The sequence below is a fragment of the Notothenia rossii genome (genome assembly GCF_949606895.1).
Source record: "Notothenia rossii genome assembly, chromosome: 12".
In the NCBI taxonomy this organism is placed as follows: Eukaryota; Metazoa; Chordata; class Actinopteri; order Perciformes; family Nototheniidae; genus Notothenia; species Notothenia rossii.
Genome location: NC_136911.1, coordinates 695,497 through 717,996, shown reverse-complemented (window position 1 = coordinate 717,996; position 22,500 = coordinate 695,497). Strand labels below are relative to the sequence as shown.

General features: G+C 45.3%; 1 protein-coding gene across 1 annotated transcript in view; it reads left to right on the top strand.

The window, feature by feature from the left end:
- Window positions 1-12,604, top strand: part of plppr5b (phospholipid phosphatase related 5b) — a 24,591-nt gene extending 11,987 nt beyond the window's left edge. Inside the window, exons 3-6 of the mRNA XM_079661662.1 lie at window positions 1,980-2,230; window positions 4,918-5,094; window positions 5,290-5,421; window positions 10,530-12,604. Coding sequence (XP_079517788.1) covers window positions 1,980-2,230; window positions 4,918-5,094; window positions 5,290-5,421; window positions 10,530-10,559 — 590 coding nt within the window. The 3' untranslated portion in view covers window positions 10,560-12,604. The remainder of the gene's footprint in view (window positions 1-1,979; window positions 2,231-4,917; window positions 5,095-5,289; window positions 5,422-10,529) is intronic.
- Window positions 12,605-22,500: the final 9,896 nt, after the last annotated feature.

Sequence of the window (22,500 nt, the reverse complement as noted above, 5' to 3'; positions counted from 1 at the left end):
TCCAACCTCATCATCAAAGACCCTTCAACTCATACAAAATGCTGCAGCACGCGTTTTAACAGGAACAAAGAAGATGGACCACATCACTCCTGTTTTAGCAGCATAACACTGGCTACCAGTTGAGTCCAGGATTGATTTTAAAATACTTTTACTCACATACAAAGCGCTAAATGGTCAGGGACCATCCTACCTTCAGGATCTTTTAATGTCCTATTGCCCCTCTTGGGCATTAAGGTCCCAGAGTGCAGGTCTGTTGGTGGTTCCCAGAGTCCACAAAAAAAGGTCTGGTGCTAGAGCTTTGGGCTACCAAGCCCCGTTCCTCTGGAATCAACTTCCAGTGACGATTAGGGAGGCAGACAGTGTCCACACATTTAAGAGTATAGTTAAAGACTTTCCTTTTTAGTACAGCGTACAGTTAAGACTGGTTTTAAACCCCTTTTATCCTCACGGACCCTTCGTTTTATAGAATTGTATTTATTGTACTCTAACTGTATTTGTGTCATTGTGTTATGTTTCTTTTTAAATTGGTATTTTCACATTGATCTTATAAGATACGTTTGTTGTGTTTACATTGTTTTCCATGCCAATTGTGTTTGTTGACTTGTGAAGCCCTCTGATTTTGGGCTGTATAAATAAACTTGAATTTAATTGAATTATACCTTTAAATAGCTACTAACTTGAATTTGTGTTACAATTATTAATCAATTATTTGTTATATTTTATTGTAAAGTAGAGACAAGTCTTTTAGTGATAATCATGTATTGCGTTACAATTTTATGTAAAAAAATAAATAATAAAAAATGTAAAAAAAAAAAAAAGTCTGAATATCATATTTCGCCTCAAATCATCTGAGGCCTGGCGCCAACCCTGCGATCTTTGCCCCCCAGGTTTAGAACCACTGTTCTAGGCCATGCAGTTGCCATGGTAACACACACATACACACACTGAGAGAAACAGGCTCTGCGTTGAGCTCCAGAGGAGGATGTAGATATTTAACATCCTCACGTGTGTGTCAGTGGACCTGGACTGTGATCAGGTCTTTATCCCCCTGATACCCCTCATCCTCAGGGATCAGGTCTTTATCCCCCCTGATACCCCTCATCCTCAGTGATCAGGTCTTTATCTCCCCCTGATACCCCTCATCCTCAGTGATCAGGTCTTTATCCCCCCTGATACCCCTCATCCTCAGTGATCAGGTCTCTATCTCCCCCTGATACCCCTCATCCTCAGTGATCAGGTCTTTATCTCCCCCTGATACCCCTCATCCTCATTGATCAGGTCTCTATCTCCCCCTGATACCCCTCATCCTCAGTGATCAGGTCTCTATCTCCCCCTGATACCCCTCATCCTCAGTGATCAGGTCTTTATCCCCCCTGATACCCCTCATCCTCAGTGATCAGGTCTCTATCTCCCCCTGATACCCCTCATCCTCAGTGATCAGGTCTTTATCTCCCCCTGATACCCCTCATCCTCAGTGATCAGGTCTTTATCACCCCCTGATACCCCTCATCCTCAGTGATCAGGTCTTTATCCCCCCCTGATACCCCTCATCCTCAGTGATCAGGTCTCTATCTCCCCCTGATACCCCTCATCCTCAGTGATCAGGTCTTTATCCCCCCTGATACCCCTCATCCTCAGTGATCAGGACTCTATCTCCCCCTGATGCCCCTCATCCTCAGTGATCAGGACTCTATCTCCCCCTGATACCCCTCATCCTCAGTGATCAGGACTCTATCTCCCCCTGATACCCCTCATCCTCAGTGATCAGGTCTTTATCTCCCCTGATACCCCTCATCCTCAGTGATCAGGACTCTATCTCCCCCTGATACCCCTCATCCTCAGTGATCAGGTCTTTATCTCCCCTGATACCCCTCATCCTCAGTGATCAGGACTCTATTTCCCCCTGATACTCCTCATCCTCAGTGATCAGGACTCTATCTCCCCCTGATACCCCTCATCTTTATCCCCCTCTCTTGCAGGCGTGTACAGCTTCGGGCTCTTCACCGTGGACATCTTTGTGAACGCGGGTCAGGTGGTGACGGGGAACCTGGCGCCCTACTTCCTGACGGTTTGTAAACCCAACTACACGGTGCTGGGCTGCCAGCAGGCGCTGCGCTACATCAGCCACCAGGAGGCCTGCAGCGGGAACCAGGAGGACATCCTGAGTGCCCGCAAGACCTTCCCCTGCAAGGAGGCGGCCCTCAGCCTCTACGCTGCACTGTACCTGGCCGTGAGTATCATATTCAGAAGAGAGGGTCCTCTGATGCAGGGAGAGGGTCCTCTGATGATCAGGTCCTCTAATGCAGGGAGAGGGTCCCCTGATGCAGGGAGAGGGTCCTATAATGCAGGGAGAGGGTCCCCTGATGCAGGGAGAGGGTCCTATAATGCAGGGAGAGGGTCCTCTGATGATCAGGTCCTCTAATGCAGGGAGAGGGTCCCCTGATGCAGGGAGAGGGTCCTCTAATGCAGGGAGAGGGTCCCCTGATGCAGGGAGAGGGTCCTATAATGCAGGGAGAGGGTCCTCTGATGATCAGGTCCTCTAATGCAGGGAGAGGGTCCCCTGATGCAGGGAGAGGGTCCCCTGATGATCAGGTCCTCTAATGCAGGGAGAGGGTCCTCTGATGCAGGGAGAGGGTCCCCTGATGCAGGGAGAGGGTCCTCTGATGCAGGGAGAGGGTCCTCTGATGCAGGGAGAAGGTCCTCTGATGCAGGGAGAAGGTCCTCTGATGCAGGGAGAGGGTCCCCTGATGATCAGGTCCTCTAATGCAGGGAGAGGGTCCTCTGATGCAGGGAGAGGGTCCCCTGATGAAGGGAGAGGGTCCTCTGATGCAGGGAGAAGGTCCTCTGATGCAGGGAGAGGGTCCTCTGATGCAGGGAGAAGGTCCTCTGATGCAGGGAGAGGGTCCTCTGATGCAGGGAGAAGGTCCTCTGATGCAGGGAGAGGGTCCTCTGATGCAGGGAGAAGGTCCTCTGATGCAGGGAGAGGGTCCTCTGATGCAGGGAGAAGGTCCTCTGATGCAGGGAGAGGGTCCTCTGATGCAGGGAGAAGGTCCTCTGATGCAGGGAGAAGGTCCTCTGATGCAGGGAGAAGGTCCTCTGATGCAGGGAGAGGGTCCTCTGATGCAGGGAGAAGGTCCTCTGATGCAGGGAGAGGGTCCTCTGCTGCAGGGAGAGGGTCCCCTGATGCAGGGAGAAGGTCCCCTGATGCAGGGAGAGGGTCCTCTGCTGCAGGGAGAGGGTCCTCAGTATCAGCTGGACCTTAGACCACCTGGAGGATCCGTGTCCTTTAAATCAGCCGGATATAGAGACGCGTCCTAAAACCAGGAAGTAAACTCCTTCCGGTTCCTTCATCAAAAACCAATCCAATCTCTCCGTAGGGTTTTGGAAAATAGCTGGAAATCAGGTCTGTGGTTGAAACACATTGAAGAGACGGATCACGTTTTGTTCAGCCGGATAATCTCCACATGTCAACCCTACTTTTATCATTTTCTAATCATAAATCTAGTCGCCAGAAGCAAAATGCTAACGTTATGCTATAAAGGAACTACAGCAGGGTCGCTGCTTCAACGTCACGCCGACTTAGGATCCATATTGAAACACAGATTCTAGATGGAACGAGTTGAAGCGTTTGTTTGAACAGTCTGCAGGAGGCAGGGACTTGCTCTCAAGCAGAACAGAAACTAACTTAGAGGAGTGTTTACGTGTTCGGCGTAATGACGTACAACGGCCTCCACGACTTCTGTAGTCCTATTCAGCCACTTGGTAACAACCATCGTTTCTCAGACACGTCCACTCTTCAGAGATCACCAGTGGGGTCACTGCTGATGATTTAATGTAGAACAAAACGTGATCTGTCTCTTTGTCTCAACCACAGACCTTATTTGGAGCTATTTTCCTAAACCCCATGGAGGAAATGCATTGCTTTTTGAGGAAGGAACCGGACGTGGTGAAAATGCTAACTTACTTCCGGGTTTTAGGACGCGTCACTGCGGCTCTCTATATAAGAGCTGGAACACTCTCTGAATCAGAGACACTCAGAGCTGCTCACCATATCTGTCCTCCTCTCTCCTGCCAGCCTGAGGCATACTGCTGATGTGTGTGTGAGGCATTAACCGAGCCACACACACACACACACACACACACACACACACACACACACACACACACACACACACACACACACACACACACACACACACACACACACACACACACACATCACACACCCGACCTGAGGAGAGGCAGGACAGGTGAGGTCAACTCAGGGACAATAAAACCTCCTCAGGTCGATCTTATAATTTTGTGACAGCTCATACAAGCTAACAGGGAGACATCCCCTTGACCCGTTGAAGGACACACACAGACACACACACACACACACACACACACACACACACACACACACACACACACACACACACACACATACATACATACATACACACACACACACACACACACACACACACACACACACACACACACACACACACACACACACACACACACACACACACGCACACTGCAGTATGAAGGTAGCTGTATTGAGGACAATAATAAATAATGGAGTTCATTGTTCTGTAGAGACGAAGAGCCTCGAGACGATTCTGCATTATTCACTGCAGCTGAGACCAGAAGGAGACGAGAGGACGCTGCAGGCTCAATGCTGTCCTCTTCCTCCTCTTCCTCCTCCTCCTCTTCCTCCTCTTCCTCCTCCTCTCCTCTTTGTATAAGCCTCTGTCTCTATTGTGTTTGCTGTTCTCATGTTTACAGTCATAGCTGTTTGAATAAAGGTCCTGAAGGTCCAGATAAATGTTCCTCTGAGGGTTCTCCTCTAACCCGGAGAATACATTGAGAGTTTCTCTCTCAGTGTCTCAGCTTCTATTAGAGAGATCTTAGCACCTGTTCTTCCTGCAGATGTACGTGACGCTCACGGTCCAGGCGAAGGGAACCCGTCTGGCCAAGCCGGTCCTGTCTCTGGGTCTGGTGTGTCTGGCCTTCCTCACCGGGCTGAACCGGGTCGCAGAGTACCGGAACCACTGGGGGGACGTCATCGCCGGGTTCATAATCGGAGGAGCCATCGCTACCTTCCTGGTGAGACACACACACACACACACACACACACACACACACACACACACACACACACACACACACACACACACACACACACACACACACACACACTCTCTCTGACAGTCTCACACATCTCTGTCCCTGCCGTGTGTGTGTGTGTGTGTGTGTGTGTGTGTGTGTGTGTGTGTGTGTGTGTGTGTGTGTGTGTTGCAGGTGGTGTGTGTGGTCCATAACTTCAAAGGGAAGCTGTTGCTGGGTGAAGAGTCTCCGGAGCATCAGCCCGGCTCGGCTCTGCTGACCCTGGGCCGGATGGAGAGTCCTCTGGAGAAGTACATCGCCTCGCAGGTCAGAGCGGTTCTGATCTGAAATCAGTTCTGTATGATTCCATCTCATAATGTACCGTTTTTAGTACCCAGACACCCCAGAAACTGAACCATCACAGTCAGAGCTCTGTGTCTCTGCCAGACAGAATATAGCTCCTCCCCCAGTACCTGCAGCAGAGGACTGATACAGGTTCTGCTGGTCTTCACATGATGAAACACGGCAAAGCACCATAACACCTTCATCAGCTGACAGGGAGGAACAGGGAGACTCAACACTGAGAGCAGCCCAAGGTCGCAGGCCTGTGCTCAGCGAGGGCCAGGGCCGGCCCTGACCAATTTGCCGCCCTAGGCAAAATTTTAGCTGCCCCCCCCCCCCCCCCCCCCAAAATGCAGACACTCACTATGACTCGTGCATGCATGCACGTGCACGGTTGTGGCATGACCACTAAAACAGAAAGATATGGACACATGTGTGCAAATGTATTTAGTATCCTATCCACTTCAACATGATTTAAGTGGGGGGTGGACCTCACCTCCTCTAGGGGGGTGGAAGAGGAAGATTTTTTTTTTAAATATTGAAGTTAAAAGCATCAATCTGGTGCACTTTGAGAGCAACATTAGGAGATCTATGGAAACATCTCTCAACATCCATATGAAACACAACTGGAAGCAGATTTTCTTTTTCTTTATGGATATTTTACAAATCACTCTCCTTTCAAACTGTATTCTTGTTTATTAATAACAACTTTTTTTACTGTCATATAGTATTTTATACTATAAGAGAATAGATGAAAACCTATTCTCTTATTTGTGTATAACTATAATGATTATATAAAGGTGTGCCTTTACCTCACTGAGCTGAGGTTATCAGAGCCTCTCAGTCTTTCAGGAGAGAGCTCTCTAAAGCTCTCCCCCCCGCGGCCGCTTACACAGTAAAGTCCAATGTTAATAAAAGCTGTATACGGTTTTTGGGAGTTTGATTTATTTTAAATGAACACAAATACAAAATTAAAACCTATGATTGCACACTAAAACCATTATTTCAAAAAAGAACTATTTCACATAAACCTCTGGTTTTTACTGGGGCTGGGGCGGTTCAACTTGATTTGGGGGGGGGGGGGTGCGCCATAGTTTATGGGCGCTGTACGCAAAATACAGTAGGCGTAGTTCTGTTAGTATAAGATAATAAGATGTACTTTGTTGATCCAAAATCTGGAAATTGTGTTGTTATGAAATAAAAAAAATATATTTTTTAATTTCTAACTTTTTTTTTTTGGCGCCCCCCATTGATTGATGCGCCCTTAGCATTCGCCTATACTGCCTATGCCAAGGGCCGGCCCTGGTGAGGGCAGAACAAACGGATAAACTGGCTCAAAGGTCCAACAGTCTCTATAGCTCAGGTTACATGTTGGATCAGTCGGACATATGGTGGTGTAAATGTTAGGTGTCCAATGATCAGGTGAAACTCCATGGACATTGAATACAAATCTAAACGGTCTCTGTGAGGTCGGACTACTTCCTGCAGCTGTCCGCTGTGAGTATCGGGGTCCAGCTATCTAACCGTTAATGCCCCCCCTGCACACACTGCTGCAGGAGACGGATGATGATGATGAAGATGGAGAGTCGTGCTACCTTAAGGAGCGTCTGCTGGTCTTCCTGAACTGGCTGCAGGGTCTGCACTGGTTCCAGAGGGTCAGCAACAGAAGGTGGTCTGAGCTCTGACAAATCTCTGGACGTTTATCCTCCAGATTTCAGCTTGATCCATATTTGGACTTTAAGTATAGAGTTTTTGAAGAGTCGACACTATTCTGTTTCTTTGACTGGAACCGGTGAGGAGGAGGATCTAAAGCATGTTGGGGTACCAACAGTGCAGAGCAGAGGGAGACACTGGAGACTCCAGATTATCTGGGTTAGGGTCTTAGAGCAGCCTGGGTTAGGGTCTTAGAGCAACCTGGGTTAGGGTCTTAGAGCAGCCTGGGTTAGGGTCTTAGAGCAACCTGGGTTAGGGTCTTAGAGCAACCTGGGCTAGGGTCTTAGAGCAGCCTGGGTTAGGGTCTTAGAGCAGCCTGGGCTAGGGTCTTAGAGCAGCCTGGGTTAGGGTCTTAGAGCAACCTGAGTTAGGGTCTTAGAGCAGCCTGGGTTAGGGTCTTAGAGCAGCCTGGGTTAGGGTCTTAGAGCAGCCTGGGTTAGGGTCTTAGAGCAGCCTGGGTTAGGGTCTTAGAGCAGCCTGGGTTAGGGTCTTAGAGCAGCCTGGGTTAGGGTCTTAGAGCAGCCTGGGTAACGGCCCGTCTACACTACAGGCATGAACAAATCCTGAAGCTGGGCGTGTCTGAAGCTTGGCGATTTTTTGCGAGCAACCAATCACATGAATCTCCCACCCCCGACATACAAAGCAATAGCAATGTTAAAACGAAGTAAACTGGATATAAACTCTCCAAACAGGCGAAAACCTACCAGTTTCACCCACTGTCTCTGCCACCTCCCTCCATGCCTGGTTCCTCCGGTTTGTATCCCGGTAAATAGTTCTGGTCGTAAAGAACCGTGTGATTTGCTACCGTAATATCTCGTTTGGAATATGAGGAAATGAACTGCGGTCTGGCTCTCCCAGCTTGCACGCGGTTTGATTGGCTGCGCTTGCACTGGCGGGATTTGCATAAACGGGATTTTTGCCAATAGATGCTCGTGATGCTTGCAAAGCCATGCCATGCTCCCCACAATGCAGTTCGGCGAAGATTCAAAATCTTCTACGTCACCCCATTCAAGTGAATGGGCGAAGCGTTGAAAGCATTTTTTGATGCCTGTAGTGTAGACGTACCGTTAGGGTCTTAGAGCAGCCTGGGTTAGGGTCTTAGAGCAACATGCAGAAGGTGATACACTCAGTGGTTCCCATCATACGAGCCACCATGGAATGAGCTTGATGAACCAGTCCATGAGACCCACTGCCTCTCTGTTGGTCCACAGCGTCCAGAGCATTTGTGAGAGTGTGTGTGAGAGCATGTGTGAGAGTGTGTGTGAGAGTGTGTGTGTGAGAGTGTGTGTGAGTGTGTGTGAGAGCATGTGTGAGAGTGTGTGTGAGAGTGTGTGTGAGAGTGTGTGTGAGAGTGTGTGTGAGAGTGTGTGTGAGAGTGTGTGTGAGTGTGTGTTTCTCTCTGACTGAATGTGTTTCACATCAGGTCAGAGTGTTTGTGTTTACTCCAGCCTGCTGTGTGTCTCCTCACTGCCTCGAACAGGATGCACAGTAACAGCTGAGGCTCTGTGAGTCAGTCTCTCACAGAATCACCTCCTTCCAGAAGCTGCTGTTAGACTGCTCTAAAAATAACTCGGCATAACGAGCAGAAAGCTAAAGACACTGCAGAGAGGAGATGTGAGGCGGGGGGGGGGGGGGGGGGGGTCTGACAGCGACCGAATGAACCCCTTTATTCTGTTTCTCCTTCAGTGGAGCCTCGGCTATGCTGCTGGACGGGTCTATTTTAGCACCATGACTCAAACAGCATCAGTGTTTTATAACAGGGGGGGGGGGGGGCAGGGCTAGTCCCTGGAGACTGACCTGGTGTGGGAGGGACTGAGGGTTAGGAGGGATGCATCTCTGCAGAATGTTCTGTAGAGGGCGTCTCCCTCGGATCAGCAGGAGATGTTGAAAGAAGAAAAGCCCCCCCCCCTTATCCTCTCGCTGCTCTGCCAAACACTGGAGTCCCCCCCCCCCCCCCCTTCTCTGCTTGCTTTTATGCTGCTGATCACGCCTCGGCCTATTTCTGTTTCACATGCTCTCATTTGATTGGCCCTCCTGAGCCCTGCAGTGTGATGGAGTGTGTGTTAACGGGTCCAGACTGATGCTACGAGCTAACTGAGGCTAACAGCTGAGAGTCACTTCCTCCAATCTGTGTCAGAGAGAGACAGATCTTTAAACTCTCCAAACTCAAAGACATCAGGAGACATGTTGTCTTTGAGTTGACTCAAGGAGACATCAGGAGACATGTTGTCTTTGAGTTGACTCCTGGAGACATCAGGAGACATGTTGTCTTTGAGTTGACTCCTGGAGACATCATGAGACATGTTGTCTTTGAGTTGACTCCAGGAGACATCAGGAGACATGTTGTCTTTGAGTTGACTCCAGGAGACATCAGGAGACATGTTGTCTTTGAGTTGACTCCAGGAGACACTAGGAGACATGTTGTCTTTGAGTTGACTCCTGGAGACACTAGGAGACATGTTGTCTTTGAGTTGACTCCTGGAGGCATCAGGAGACATGTTGTCTTTGAGTTGACTCCTGGAGACACCAAGAAACATGTTGTCTTTGAGTTGACTCCTGGAGACACTAGGAGACATGTTGTCTTTGAGTTGACTCCTGGAGGCATCAGGAGACATGTTGTCTTTGAGTTGACTCCTGGAGACATCAGGAGACATGTTGTCTTTGAGTTGACTCCTGGAGACACCAAGAAACATGTTGTCTTTGAGTTGACTCCTGGAGACATCAGGAGACATGTTGTCTTTGAGTTGACTCCTGGAGACACCAAGAAACATGTTGTCTTTGAGTTGACTCCAGGAGACATCAGGAGACATGTTGTCTTTGAGTTGACTCCAGGAGGCATCATGAGACATGTTGTCTTTGAGTTGACTCCTGGAGACATCAGGAGACATGTTGTCTTTGAGTTGACTCCTGGAGACACTAGGAGACATGTTGTCTTTGAGTTGACTCCTGGAGACATCAGGAGACATGTTGTCTTTGAGTTGACTCCAGGAGACATCAGGAGACATGTTGTCTTTGAGTTGACTCCTGGAGACATCAGGAGACATGTTGTCTTTGAGTTGACTCCTGGAGACACTAGGAGACATGTTGTCTTTGAGTTGACTCCTGGAGACATCAGGAGACATGTTGTCTTTGAGTTGACTCCAGGAGACATCAGGAGACATGTTGTCTTTGAGTTGACTCCTGGAGACATGTTGTCTTTGAGTTGACTCCTGGAGACATCATGAGACATGTTGTCTTTGAGTTGACTCCAGGAGACATCAGGAGACATGTTGTCTTTGAGTTGACTCCTGGAGAAATATCGTCTTGACTCCTGGGGGATTTATCTAAACGTGTCCTGATTGGTTTCCTCCGTCCTGACTCTCATTTCCTGTTTCCTGTAGAATCACATCTCCTTCGCTGAGGTCACATGACGTGGAGTCGGCCGTGTGGCAGACCCACTGGACGTCCACGCTGTTCACCGTCCAGAACCACTGACGCCAGAGCAGCACTGAACCAGTGTGTGTGTGTGTGTGTGTGTGTGTGTGTGTGTGTGTGTGTGTGTGTGTGTGTGTGTGTGTGTGTGTGTGTGTGTGTGTGTGTGTGTGTGTGTGTGTGTGTGTGTGTGTGTGTGTGTGTGTGTGTGTGTGTGTGTGTGTGTGTGTGTGTGTGTGTGTGTGTGTGTGTGTGTGTGTGTGTGTGTTGTCTTCATCAGGCCAGCTGTCATTTGCAGCTTCTTGTGTTCAATGTGAAAACATTGAAAAAGAGTAGTTCATAACCAGCTCCATCTATGCACTGATTCTTATTCTGTTATAATTCAATGGTACAGATGTTTACATTTAAAACAACTTCCTGTACTTCGTGTTAAAGTTGTGACAGTAACATGTCAACATGTCAACATGTCAACATGGCTGACATCTAATCCATGTGCACATTATTCAAGCAGCTGCAAGATATTATTCAATATTCCAGCCAACGTGACGCTCTTTATTCTGCATCAGACAATCACCGTGTGTGTGTGTGTGTGTGTGTGTGTGTGTGTGTGTGTGTGTGTGTGTGTGTGTGTGATTTTGATGTGAAGCTGACACAGGTCGGCGGCCTCACAGGCCTCACTGAGATTCATGGTGTGTGTTATTATTCAGATACACTCCGCTGTGTCCTTGTTCCCTCTCAGATGTGTGTGTTGTTCCCTCAGTGTGATTAGCTCTAACAGGAGTCACCCTCACACACACATTCATGAATAAAATAACACATCTGCCCCAGGGAACAGATTAGAGGTGGGGGTCTTCTGTGTGAGGGTCAGGGTTCATGGTTTAAATGTTGAGTTTCAGGATCTCCTGGACGTCTCTGGACATTTCATTCACATCACAGAAATATGAAAGACGTAAGATTTATTTACTGAAGCTGCTCTCGTTTGAATCTGCATTCATTCATGTTTTGGGCTTTTACCGAGTGTGCGGCTATTGTGTACTACATGTACACTTTATACTGTGTGTATGTGTCCACAGGATATACACTCTTACTCTCGACTTAGTGTGGTGTGCCAGGGTTCGGTGTTTTCTCCTGTCATCTCAGAACGGACCCTCAGCTGCTCCTCTCATCACCTCTCAGCGTTCAGATCAATCAAAGCTTTAACATTCACACCTTTGGTACATGTCGTCATCTGAAAAGACTGTTTTCAATCCTAACTTTAAATGTTTTATACATACATATAACATCTCTGGGTCTACAGACATCACTGGGGGTTAGTATGACAGCGTCAGTTTCAAAGGCATTAGACAGAGCGACTGGTGGAGACCGAAGCCGAGCTAAAAGAGGAGGTTTTATTTAAGCTAACGTTCTGTTTTCTGCCCCCTGGTGGCCACAATTGAATTAATGCAGCTTTAACTGGTTCCTTGGATATCATTAAGCTGGTGACGGATGGATATTGTATATTTGCATAGTTTCTGGTGTTTGTAGCAATAACATGTCCCATCAGGAGGGGGGGGGGGCAGTGAAAGGTATATTTTTATATGAATCAGCTGCTGAAAACACACTGAATATTCAGGACTAAAAGATGAAATCTGCAGCTCCACTCCGAGTGTATTTAGAGGAAATATATGTATATCCTTATTTAATGTTCTGCTATTTTCCTATGACTGTGCACTGTGTCCTGCTGTTCCTCAGAGAGCTTCTTCATGTCTTTAATGTTTTCTACTCTGTTCTGTGGACTGTGGTCTTCTTGTTGGTTCTGTTGATATTTTATAAATGATATTCCTTATCTGCGGTGTGTTCGTCACACACTTTTACAAACTTTATATCTTCCTCCGTTGCGTGGTTTCTGTCCTCTTGGATGTTGTTGCTCTTCTTTGTTTTTATATTCTTCTTTATTTCTTATCTTCAGTTGTTTTCAACCTGAGTTCAGATTGTGCCCTTTTACACTGTACAATATAAGACATTTAAAGCTTTTGAATAACAAATATTAAACGGGTCAAACATGGTTCTTTGCAGCGTCTCTTCTGTTGAAAGTGATGATCTTTTCGTGCGTACTGCTCTGAGGCGTTCCCTACAGTCTGGCAGACTCTGGAGTAAAGGGAAGTCACAACAGACTGAATTCACGAGAACAAGAGAAGGGGACTGATTTGGAAACCACGAAGTGTTGTTTGATGAATTAAAACAAAGGGAGACAGAAACTCTGCACGCTGCAGAAAGTACACCTGGAGCTCAGGAAGGGGAGGGGCTACAGATCCTCAGCTCCTGATTAGTGATCGAGATCACCTGAGAGAGGGGGAGGGGCTTCACCTGAGAGAGGGGGGATGTTTTTCAATCTCGAGTAAAGCTGCTCCAGAGCCACTATTTCAAGCATACTACGTCATCGAGTGGCGCCGAAGGACTGTCCAGCAGACTTGGAATTCTACCGAGCCCGGCGTACTTAGTTTGGAGAAATGTCGGGGCTGCACATGTGTAGACTGCGCGGTCTTAAAATCCCCACAATGCTTTGCGCACGGACCAATTTCCCCAAATCTGTTTTTCCGAATGCCAGGAAGGATTCTTGCCGCAAGCGTACTCGAGATTGAGAAACACCCAGGGGATATAAGTGCTTTGTTACATACTAACAAAGCACTTATATCCTGTAGTAACTCACAGGAGGCTTCTGGTGAGCATAGTGGAGTTTATTGGTTTCTGGTAGCGCCGAACTGCGACTCCGGTTCATCACATACTTGGCATAACAACATAGCCCCCAGTTCCTCTTCTATGCTTATTGAACGGCAACAACTTCAATGTCACAGTGCCACCTAGTGGGCTGGTGAACTAACATGCAATGATATGACCTTACAACATATACTAACAAATAACTTATATACTAACAAAGCACTTAAATACTAACAAAGCACTTTCATGCATAGAGGTCACTACAGTGGACAGCTATTCAAAAGGGGTTTTCTTGTATATACATTGTTTTTTGTTGCATAGTTGCACCATCAGCCACTACATAGGACCCTATTGCATCATCCCACACACTGCTACTCAGAGCCAAGTCAGTGTAAGTGCATGATACATGTCTCTAAACCAAGATGGACGACAGAAAGCCACATGGACCAAGTCACCCATCTATATCTTGCCAATCCTTTTATGGAAAGCGTCCCCTGCAGGTATAAAAAATGTGGTGACATCAAGTAACAACTAAGGAATCATATAATTCATAAATGATCAAAGTATTGATTTTATGTTTGCAGGAAATCCTTATTAACCACCTGTCCACTGCAGTGGACGTCATGCATCACTGGCTATATTTCAACTACAATGAATACTGGTACTGCTGCTGCTGTATCCAGGGCCGTCCCTTCCTACAGGCAGATCATGCAGACAGTTCAAACCCTGAATGCATACTGTCCACCTGAGAGGACATATCCAAATCTATTTGAAAAACTAAATTTTAAAAAGCTAAAGTTCAAATCTTGTTTTTCCTGCTCCAAGGGCAATAATAACACTTGGTAAAAAAATCCCAGTGCATTTTTGGGCATTTCTATTCATCTCTGGAGACTCACAGAATATTTTGTTAAATGAATATTTAAATAGTGATATTAAAAGGAAGGTGAGAAACTCCTTTTTCAGCCCCCAAACTGTTATTAGCCTATTATATCCAAACTTGAATGTTGGTCATTTTAATGACAATATGTAGTTTTCTTAAAAATCAACTTGAAGAGTAATGTCACCTGCTTGCATAGAAGTCTGCTCAGTCATTGTTTTCCTCACATAGAGGACAACCATGGCCAGGAAGCAGGACATGACACAGCAGGAGAGAGAAGAGCTAGAGGAGGAACAGGTTTGATCATTCTTAATTCTACATGTTGGGTTAAGACAGTGTTATTTTTCCATTGGCCTAATACAGCTCATTGAGTCAGTGGACAAGAGGCACATTAGTTTTATTATCGTTTTTTGTTTTTGTAGTGGAAAGAAAAAGAGAGGAGGAAGCAGCAGCAGGGCAAGATAGGGCTGAAGAAACAAGCATCCCAGATTGTGACGGCCCAAGTTACCGGAGAGAGAGCAATACTGATCAAGATATCCCTGAATGCCGGACATGTAACATGTTTAGAGAGAAAACTAAGCAATACCCATGGCTAGTATGCCAAAACAAAAACCGTGGTTGTCTAACTTGCCAGAAGATAAAAGCAGTTGGGCCAAATGCTGGTGGGAGCCAGGTGCATATTGCTGACGAGTGGTCTAAAGTTAAAGTGATGATGCAACGAGAGCAGCTGCAGTCTCTTCGGAAGAAGATACACAAGCATAGAATGTCAGACTATCATCAAGGAGCTGAGAAAACCATGGAAACGGCAAAAGAAAAAAGAATGGAAACGTTGACTTCAGATATGCAGAGGGATCACTTCTTAACTACTGATCGAGTATTTCACACAGTTTACAAGATTGTGAAATCTGCAAGGCCTTTCACAAACTACCAACTGATATTGATCTGCAAGCAGTGGCGGATGGTGGAAAATATTTTTGGTGGGGCTATGGAAATGGTGACAACCATGCTCGGGCATTTAAAATCAGGAGACTAAATACGAACAGTGTGTGTGTGTGTGTGTGTGTGTGTGTGTGTGTGTGTGTGTGTGTGTGTGTGTGTGTGTGTGTGTGTGTGTGTGTGTGTGTGTGTGTGTGTGTGTGTGTGTGTCATACTTGCCAACCCTCCCGATTTTCGCGGGAAACTCACGCATTTCTCCCGATTTCTGACAAATCAGATTTACTCACGACTGTTTCCACTCGGACTTTAATACAGCTACACCATTGTTTGGTTTCCATGGTAGCGCGTCTCTTTAGCAGCGTGCGCAACTCAAAGTCTGAGAGGGTGAGGAAGATGAAAACTGAACAAGGATCGACAACTCGACCCTCTGATCACTCCTTTCCTGTAAAATACAGGTCCAGCCCACACATATGCTCCATGGTGCCACAGGCATTGCCCTTACAACTACAATAAGCATGTACATGTTAATCTACAGCTCCGGCGATCCACTAGCACCGGAGTCTACACCTGCAGACAACTACTGTAGCGTTACCTTGGATACGAGTCTAAACAACTCACACAGACACACAGGCCAGGGCGCTGACAGGGCGCCCTTTGAGCATCAGATCTGACGACGCTGATTGGCTGAAATTATGTTTCGGCGGCATAGTTTACAGATAGCAACAGTCAGCTTGTTGGCTGCAGCTGCTCTGGCTGAGGGCTCCTTTCTACCGCCCGGACGAGAGAGGGTAATGATACACGCAGTGGCCAGGCAGGAAACATGTGACTCATCAGTAACTTTAGACATCGTAAAACAATTTTAAACGAGATTTTATTGTAGATTATACATTTAACTGATACCAACTATATAATATTTACCTTGTTCTTTAAAAATAAAAATAAAAATAAATATTTTTTGGGAATATATTTTTTAATTTATTTTTTATTTTTAATGACAATCAAACATGTGGGAAGAGGGGGGGCGACGCCCCTATGGCCCGGCTGCCACTGTCTGCAATTCTTGAATGGACTTGACATGGGAAGAACTTTACATTCAGACTATTCCTGTGCAACAATCAGCCGACACATAGGAAGTGAAATGAGAAAGAGAGTTGCTTTGGCAACAAATGAGAAAGAGAGTTGCTTTGGCAACATTGTTAAATTTAACTTTCATGCCAATAAAGCCCCTTTGAATTGAATTGAATTGAATTGAGTAGTCGGAAAGGTCCTTCAAAGTGGAACAACATGTTCTGTTCTGATAGATGACTCATTTATATTAGAGCAAGCCTAGGGATGAGTGAAGAGCCACTAACATTCTTCTTGGATCTAGTTGAGCTTTCTGCTACCAATGCAGATGGACTTGATCAAGCTCTGATGAGTAACCTGTCACACCATGGCTTCTCTGAAGCTATTATGAATAGCGCTTTGTTTGCTTTGCTTCAGACGGAGCGTCCGTCATGCTTGGAAGTAAATCAGGTGTTGCAACCAAACTTGTTGAAAAGTTTCCCAACGTGATGGTGTGGCACTGCATGAACCATCGTCTTGAGCTGAGTGTTGGAGATGCTGTTGAGGAAATTGCAGGGATGAATGATTTCCAGTTTTTCTTTGACAAAATATACAGTCTCTATCATGCATCCTCCAAAGACCGCCGCGAGCTCACTGAATGTTGTGAGGACCTTGCGTTACAGTGTCTGAACATAGGGAGAATTCTCAGCACTAGATGGGTGGCATCCAGTTATAGGACCATTACAGCTGTATGGCAGCAGTACCCAGCGCTCCACAAGCTCTTTGCTGATGCCTCAGTTGATCCTAAAAGAAGATCAACAGAGAGATGCATGTTCAGTGGTTCATCTTGGAGTCATGCATGATGCTTTAGAAGAGCTGTCTGAATTCTCGCTCTCCCTTCAAGACAGAAATATGACGCTCCCCAAGGCCGAAGCAAGTCTCAGTCGGCAGAGCTGCGTGTGCAGAGCAACCTGGACCAAGGGCAGAGGAGACTCAGACAGCAGGGGATTTGAAGCTATTCAAAGGAGTGCCACTGACAAAGAATTCAAGGGACAGCAGAGAAATAAACCACCAACGTTTTTTCCATGCCTTGGCTGCTAGTATTGAGACGAGAATGGGTTGCCTGCCTGGTGAACAGAGAGGCAAGGAAGAATACCAGAGCTTTCTTAACAACGTCAAAGTGCTGCAGCCGTCTAGCTGTGGAGTTTGTTATGCTGAAAAGGAAATACAGGAACTCTGCACCTTTTTCAAGCTTGATAATGGCAGACAAATTCAGAGAGGGATGAGGGAATATATTGACATGGTCAGAATCAAACTGTTGATGAAATGATACCACCAGCACCAGAAGAGCTGAAACCCCTCCTTCAAGCAGTGAACACTCTGGTCATCTCCACAGCTGAGTGTGAACGTGGGTTTAGTCAGATGAACATTTTAACCACAACTAGAAGCTCCCTAGAGGTCAGCCTTGCTTTTCATCAAGTGAGTTCCACTGAACAAGTTCAGACCAGATGTATATGTCAAGACTTGGCTTCAAAGCCATTGCTTAGCTAACAATCCGAAAGCAAGAGCCAGAAAAATTGAGACCAAAAAGCATGATTATGAAAATCTTTGGAAACTTCTATGAGATGGGGGAGAGTGGAGTAGGCAGCCATTGACAACATTGGTCCTATTGTGTATTATCTTATCACTTAATGCCCTGTAAAAAAAAGTAACATTGGGAATGTTGACATAAAAGATTTGTATTTGAACTGCAATAAAATGATGACGGATCCATATTTTTCAAATTTTCTTCCTCAATTTTTTCATGAAGACTTTAATTTACATATTGATTGAATTAATCACGATAAAAAAATAACCTTTTAGATACCAGTTTTGATCGTATACCAGTAACTGCTTTTTTGAAAAAATACACTAATTCAATATTCTAAAAACAAATTTGACTTTATTATTAGTATCATCAGCTGATCCACCTCAATAATAAATGAGAAGATTGATTTTGGTGCATTTTAACTTTTTGTATAATGTCAGATTGAACAAAAAGGTACGTTGGGACTGTTAACCTACAAGATTTGTACCATAGACTTCCATTATAACCACATTTTTTGATCCCCTCCCCCCCTTTAAATTAAAGTGAAAATACGTTTTTTTGCACTAATTGTCCTCTGCATTTGACCCTACATGTTAGTGGTGCCATGGCAGCCCGGGGACCGTCTCCAATTCTGAGGTGGCTTGGTCAAGAGCAATGGCAGGAGTATCTGAACATCCATAACATGCATGTTGTTTTAGGAGTATAATAATGATCTTTATGCTGGTTGGTCTCCCACCCTCTGCGCGTTATCATTACAAATTATGTCCCCATATTATAAAATCCACCATCCCCCCTGATTTATTTTTACAACTTGAGTACTGGTTATAGTCTGAGTTGTTTTGTGCGGGGTCTTGAGGCTGTGCTGGTTGTATAGTCTGACCGCTGCAGAAGGAAGGACCTGCGGTATCTCTCCGTGAGACAGCGGGGGATGGCGTCAGGTCCAACAGAACAACCTGCTGGCTCGTTGCGGATACGTAATTTCACATTCTATCACAGTTTATTGCTCTTATACCTTGATTGTTGCCACTACGATGCTCAACAGCTCGCTTAACGGAACTTTAACGCTGGTCTCAGTTTTATTTCCCACCAATCACGGGAGTATCGTGTATAGAAAGTATTGAGTTATATTTCTCGCGCTACGGCCCGTCCACACACAGGCATGAAAAAAATCTTTCAAAGCTTCGCCCATTCACTTGAATGGGGTGACGTAGAAGATTTTTAATCTTCGCCGAACTGCGTTGTGGGGAGCGGAGCATGGCTTTGCAAGCATTGTGAGCATCAAAAGTTGAGCAATGTTCAACTTTTGATTCTCCCAATGCTTGCGAAGCTGGCATCAGCCAATGAAATCCCGTTTATGCAAATCCCGCCAGTGCAAGCGCTAGCCAATCAAACCACGTGCAAGCTGGGAGAGCCAGACCGCAGTTCATTTCCTCATATTCCAAACGAGAAATTACGGTAGCAAATCACCCGGTTCTTTACGACCAGAACTATTTACCGGGATACAAACCGGAGGAACCAGGCATGGAGGGAGGTGGCAGAGACAGTGGGTGAAACTGGTAGGTTTTGGCCTGTTTGGAGAGTTTATATCCAGTTTACTTCGTTTTAACATTGCTATTGCTTTGTATGTCGGGGGCGGGAGATTCATGTGATTGGTTGTTGGTCGCGTTGCTGGCAAAAAATCGCCAAGCTTCAGACACGCCCAGCTTCAAGATTTTTCAAGATTTTTTTCATGCCTGTGTGTGGACGGGCCGTAACATCCATGAAGGCAACATGACAGAGGGAGGCCTGTCACTCAGGATGCCAAACTACTCTTTGCTAAGCCCCGCCCCCCCAAGCAACATCAGGGCCAAAAGTTTGAAAGTGAAAAAAAAAGATATGAAAGCGAAAAACGATCTGAAGGTGAAAAGCAATCTGAAACCTGAAAAAACAAGATTTGAAACTGAAAAAATAATTGTTTTGAATCTGAAAACGATAAAAATGTAACTGAAAAAAATAAGGATTCAAATATCAAAATATGTATAAAAATGAAATCTGAAAATAAATATTTTATTCCAAAAAATTGCTGAACTGAATCAAAATAATATTCAACCTGAAAAATGATTTAAAATACTTATTTTTATTTTGAATACATCATTGTATTTTTCAAATTTCAGGATAAAAACTTGAACTTTCAAATAAATTGTATTTTTTTGAATGATCAAAACTTATGACCCTATTTTGCTATCTTTATAAATGTCATGTTTTTATATGTTGTATGTGAGGGACTGCGGATGGAAGTTAGCTCAAAGCTAAAATCAGGCATATTTACATTTGAAGCATTATTTGTCTTAAAGGTGGGGTATCTCATTTTGGAGAAATCAGCTCGAGCATGCTAGAATATGAAAATACACAACCGGAAAAAATCTGTCCCTTCCTCACAGAGCCCCTCCTCCAACACACACGAACGCGCACATGACCAATGAGGGCACGAGATCAGTTTGTGCACAGATGGAAGGCTGACAGGCAGGTAGGCCATCCAGTTATTTTAGCCGGCTCAGATGATTGGTCGTGCTTTTTACAGCGCTACGGCTTCCACAGATGATATTTATGTATGTATTTATTGTCAAAGCATTTAATGTATTTATTGCTATCGGGATGTTAAGAGCATTCCATGGAATATAACAAAAAGTGTTTCTGAAATAAATTACATACCCTGCCTTTAATTGTTCATTAATGTGCATTGTCCCTGTTCAAATAAACGATTTCATGAAAAAATAATTCAGCCATATTAGAGCATGGCTCTTTAAACATAGTGTAAGTTTGGACGTTATTGATCTGCCAGGAACAGGGAAGGACTAAACATGGGAATCAACACACAGCAGGAGAGGACTCTTTAAAGTAGAGACACTACATACTGATATACTCCTGAACATCAGCAGGAGAGGACTCTTTAAAGTAGAGACACTACATACTGATATACTCCTGAACATCAGCAGGAGAGGACTCTTTAAAGTAGAGACACTACATACTGATATACTCCTGAACATCAGCAGGAGAGGACTCTTTAAAGTAGAGACACTACATACTGATATACACCTGAACATCAGCAGGAGAGGACTCTTTAAAGTAGAGACACTACATACTGATATACTCCTGAACATCAGCAGGAGAGGACTCTTTAAAGTAGAGACACTACATACTGATATACACCTGAACATCAGCAGGAGAGGACTCTTTAAAGTAGAGACACTACATACTGATATACACCTGAACATCAGCAGGAGAGGAGTCTTTAAAGTAGAGACACTACATACTGATATACACCTGAACATCAGCAGGAGAGGACTCTTTAAAGTAGAGACACTACATACTGATATACACCTGAACATCAGCCGGAGAGGACTCTTTAAAGTAGAGACACTACATACTGATATACACCTGAACATCAGCAGGAGAGGACTCTTTAAAGTAGAGACACTACATACAGTACTGATAAACACCTCAACATCAGCAGGAGAGGACTCTTTAAAGTAGAGACACTACATACTGATATACACCTGAACATCAGCAGGAGAGGACTCTTTAAAGTAGAGACACTACATACTGATATACACCTGAACATCAGCAGGAGAGGACTCTTTAAAGTAGAGACACTACATACTGATATACACCTGAACATCAGCAGGAGAGGACTCTTTAAAGTAGAGACACTACATACTGATATACACCTGAACATCAGCAGGAGAGGACTCTTTAAAGTAGAGACACTACATACTGATATACACCTGAACATCAGCAGGAGAGGACTCTTTAAAGTAGAGACACTACACACTGATATACACCTGAACATCAGCAGGAGAGGACTCTTTAAAGTAGAGACACTACATACTGATATACACCTGAACATCAGCAGGAGAGGACTCTTTAATTTGATTAAGTGATAAGGATAACCACCTCAGTATCAGCATGTTGGGGGGGGGGGACTGAACACAATCACTGTGAACAGCCACCAGATATTATAGCATGTAATACTTTTATTCATATCTAAAGATAATCTGACAACACTTCTGAGCTGTATTCTGCCAAGTGTATTTTACACATTTTATTTGACTATATTAACCGACGGATGATATTATGCTACGTTCAGGGAGGAGAAGTATGGGCTCAGAACAGTCTCATAATACACACATGCACACAGAAGGATTCACACTTGTATTTCATGATCCGCAAAAGGATTCACACTTGTGTTTTTCAATGCACACACAAATGTGTTACGTTTCATGTACATGTAAATAAAATCCAAATACAGATTTTTTTTTTACATATGTATTTTTGATCCACACATATTTGTTTTCTGTTGAAAACCTCTGAACCTGCAAACACAAACCGCTTCCTGTGCACGGATCGCTGTGCATTCGTGTGTGGGTTTTTTGAGACTCCCCTGACGGTCAGCCGATTCGTACTTGTAATTTCTCTCATCTATAGCCAATCAGATGTCTCCTCCAGTCTAAGCCAATCACATGAGCGCGCCCCCACGAGGGGTAGATTTCTTGCGTTCATGACACTTCATATACGCATTTTGCGCAGTCCGGTCAGCTCGCTAAACAGAGGGCGGGGCTTCAGGTGATCATGCAGAGCTGCGTGTCTCCGTCAGACTCAGCAGCTGATCTGATGTCTCTCTCGCGTCCGGTTATACTTCACTCGCGTTTATGTCCATATCGATCAGATCCAGCTCTCCTGATCGGCCTTCATAGAGAGTACCGATCAAACTATTTAGAGTGAATATCGGCCGATAATGACCGGCGGGGCTCCCCCCCGT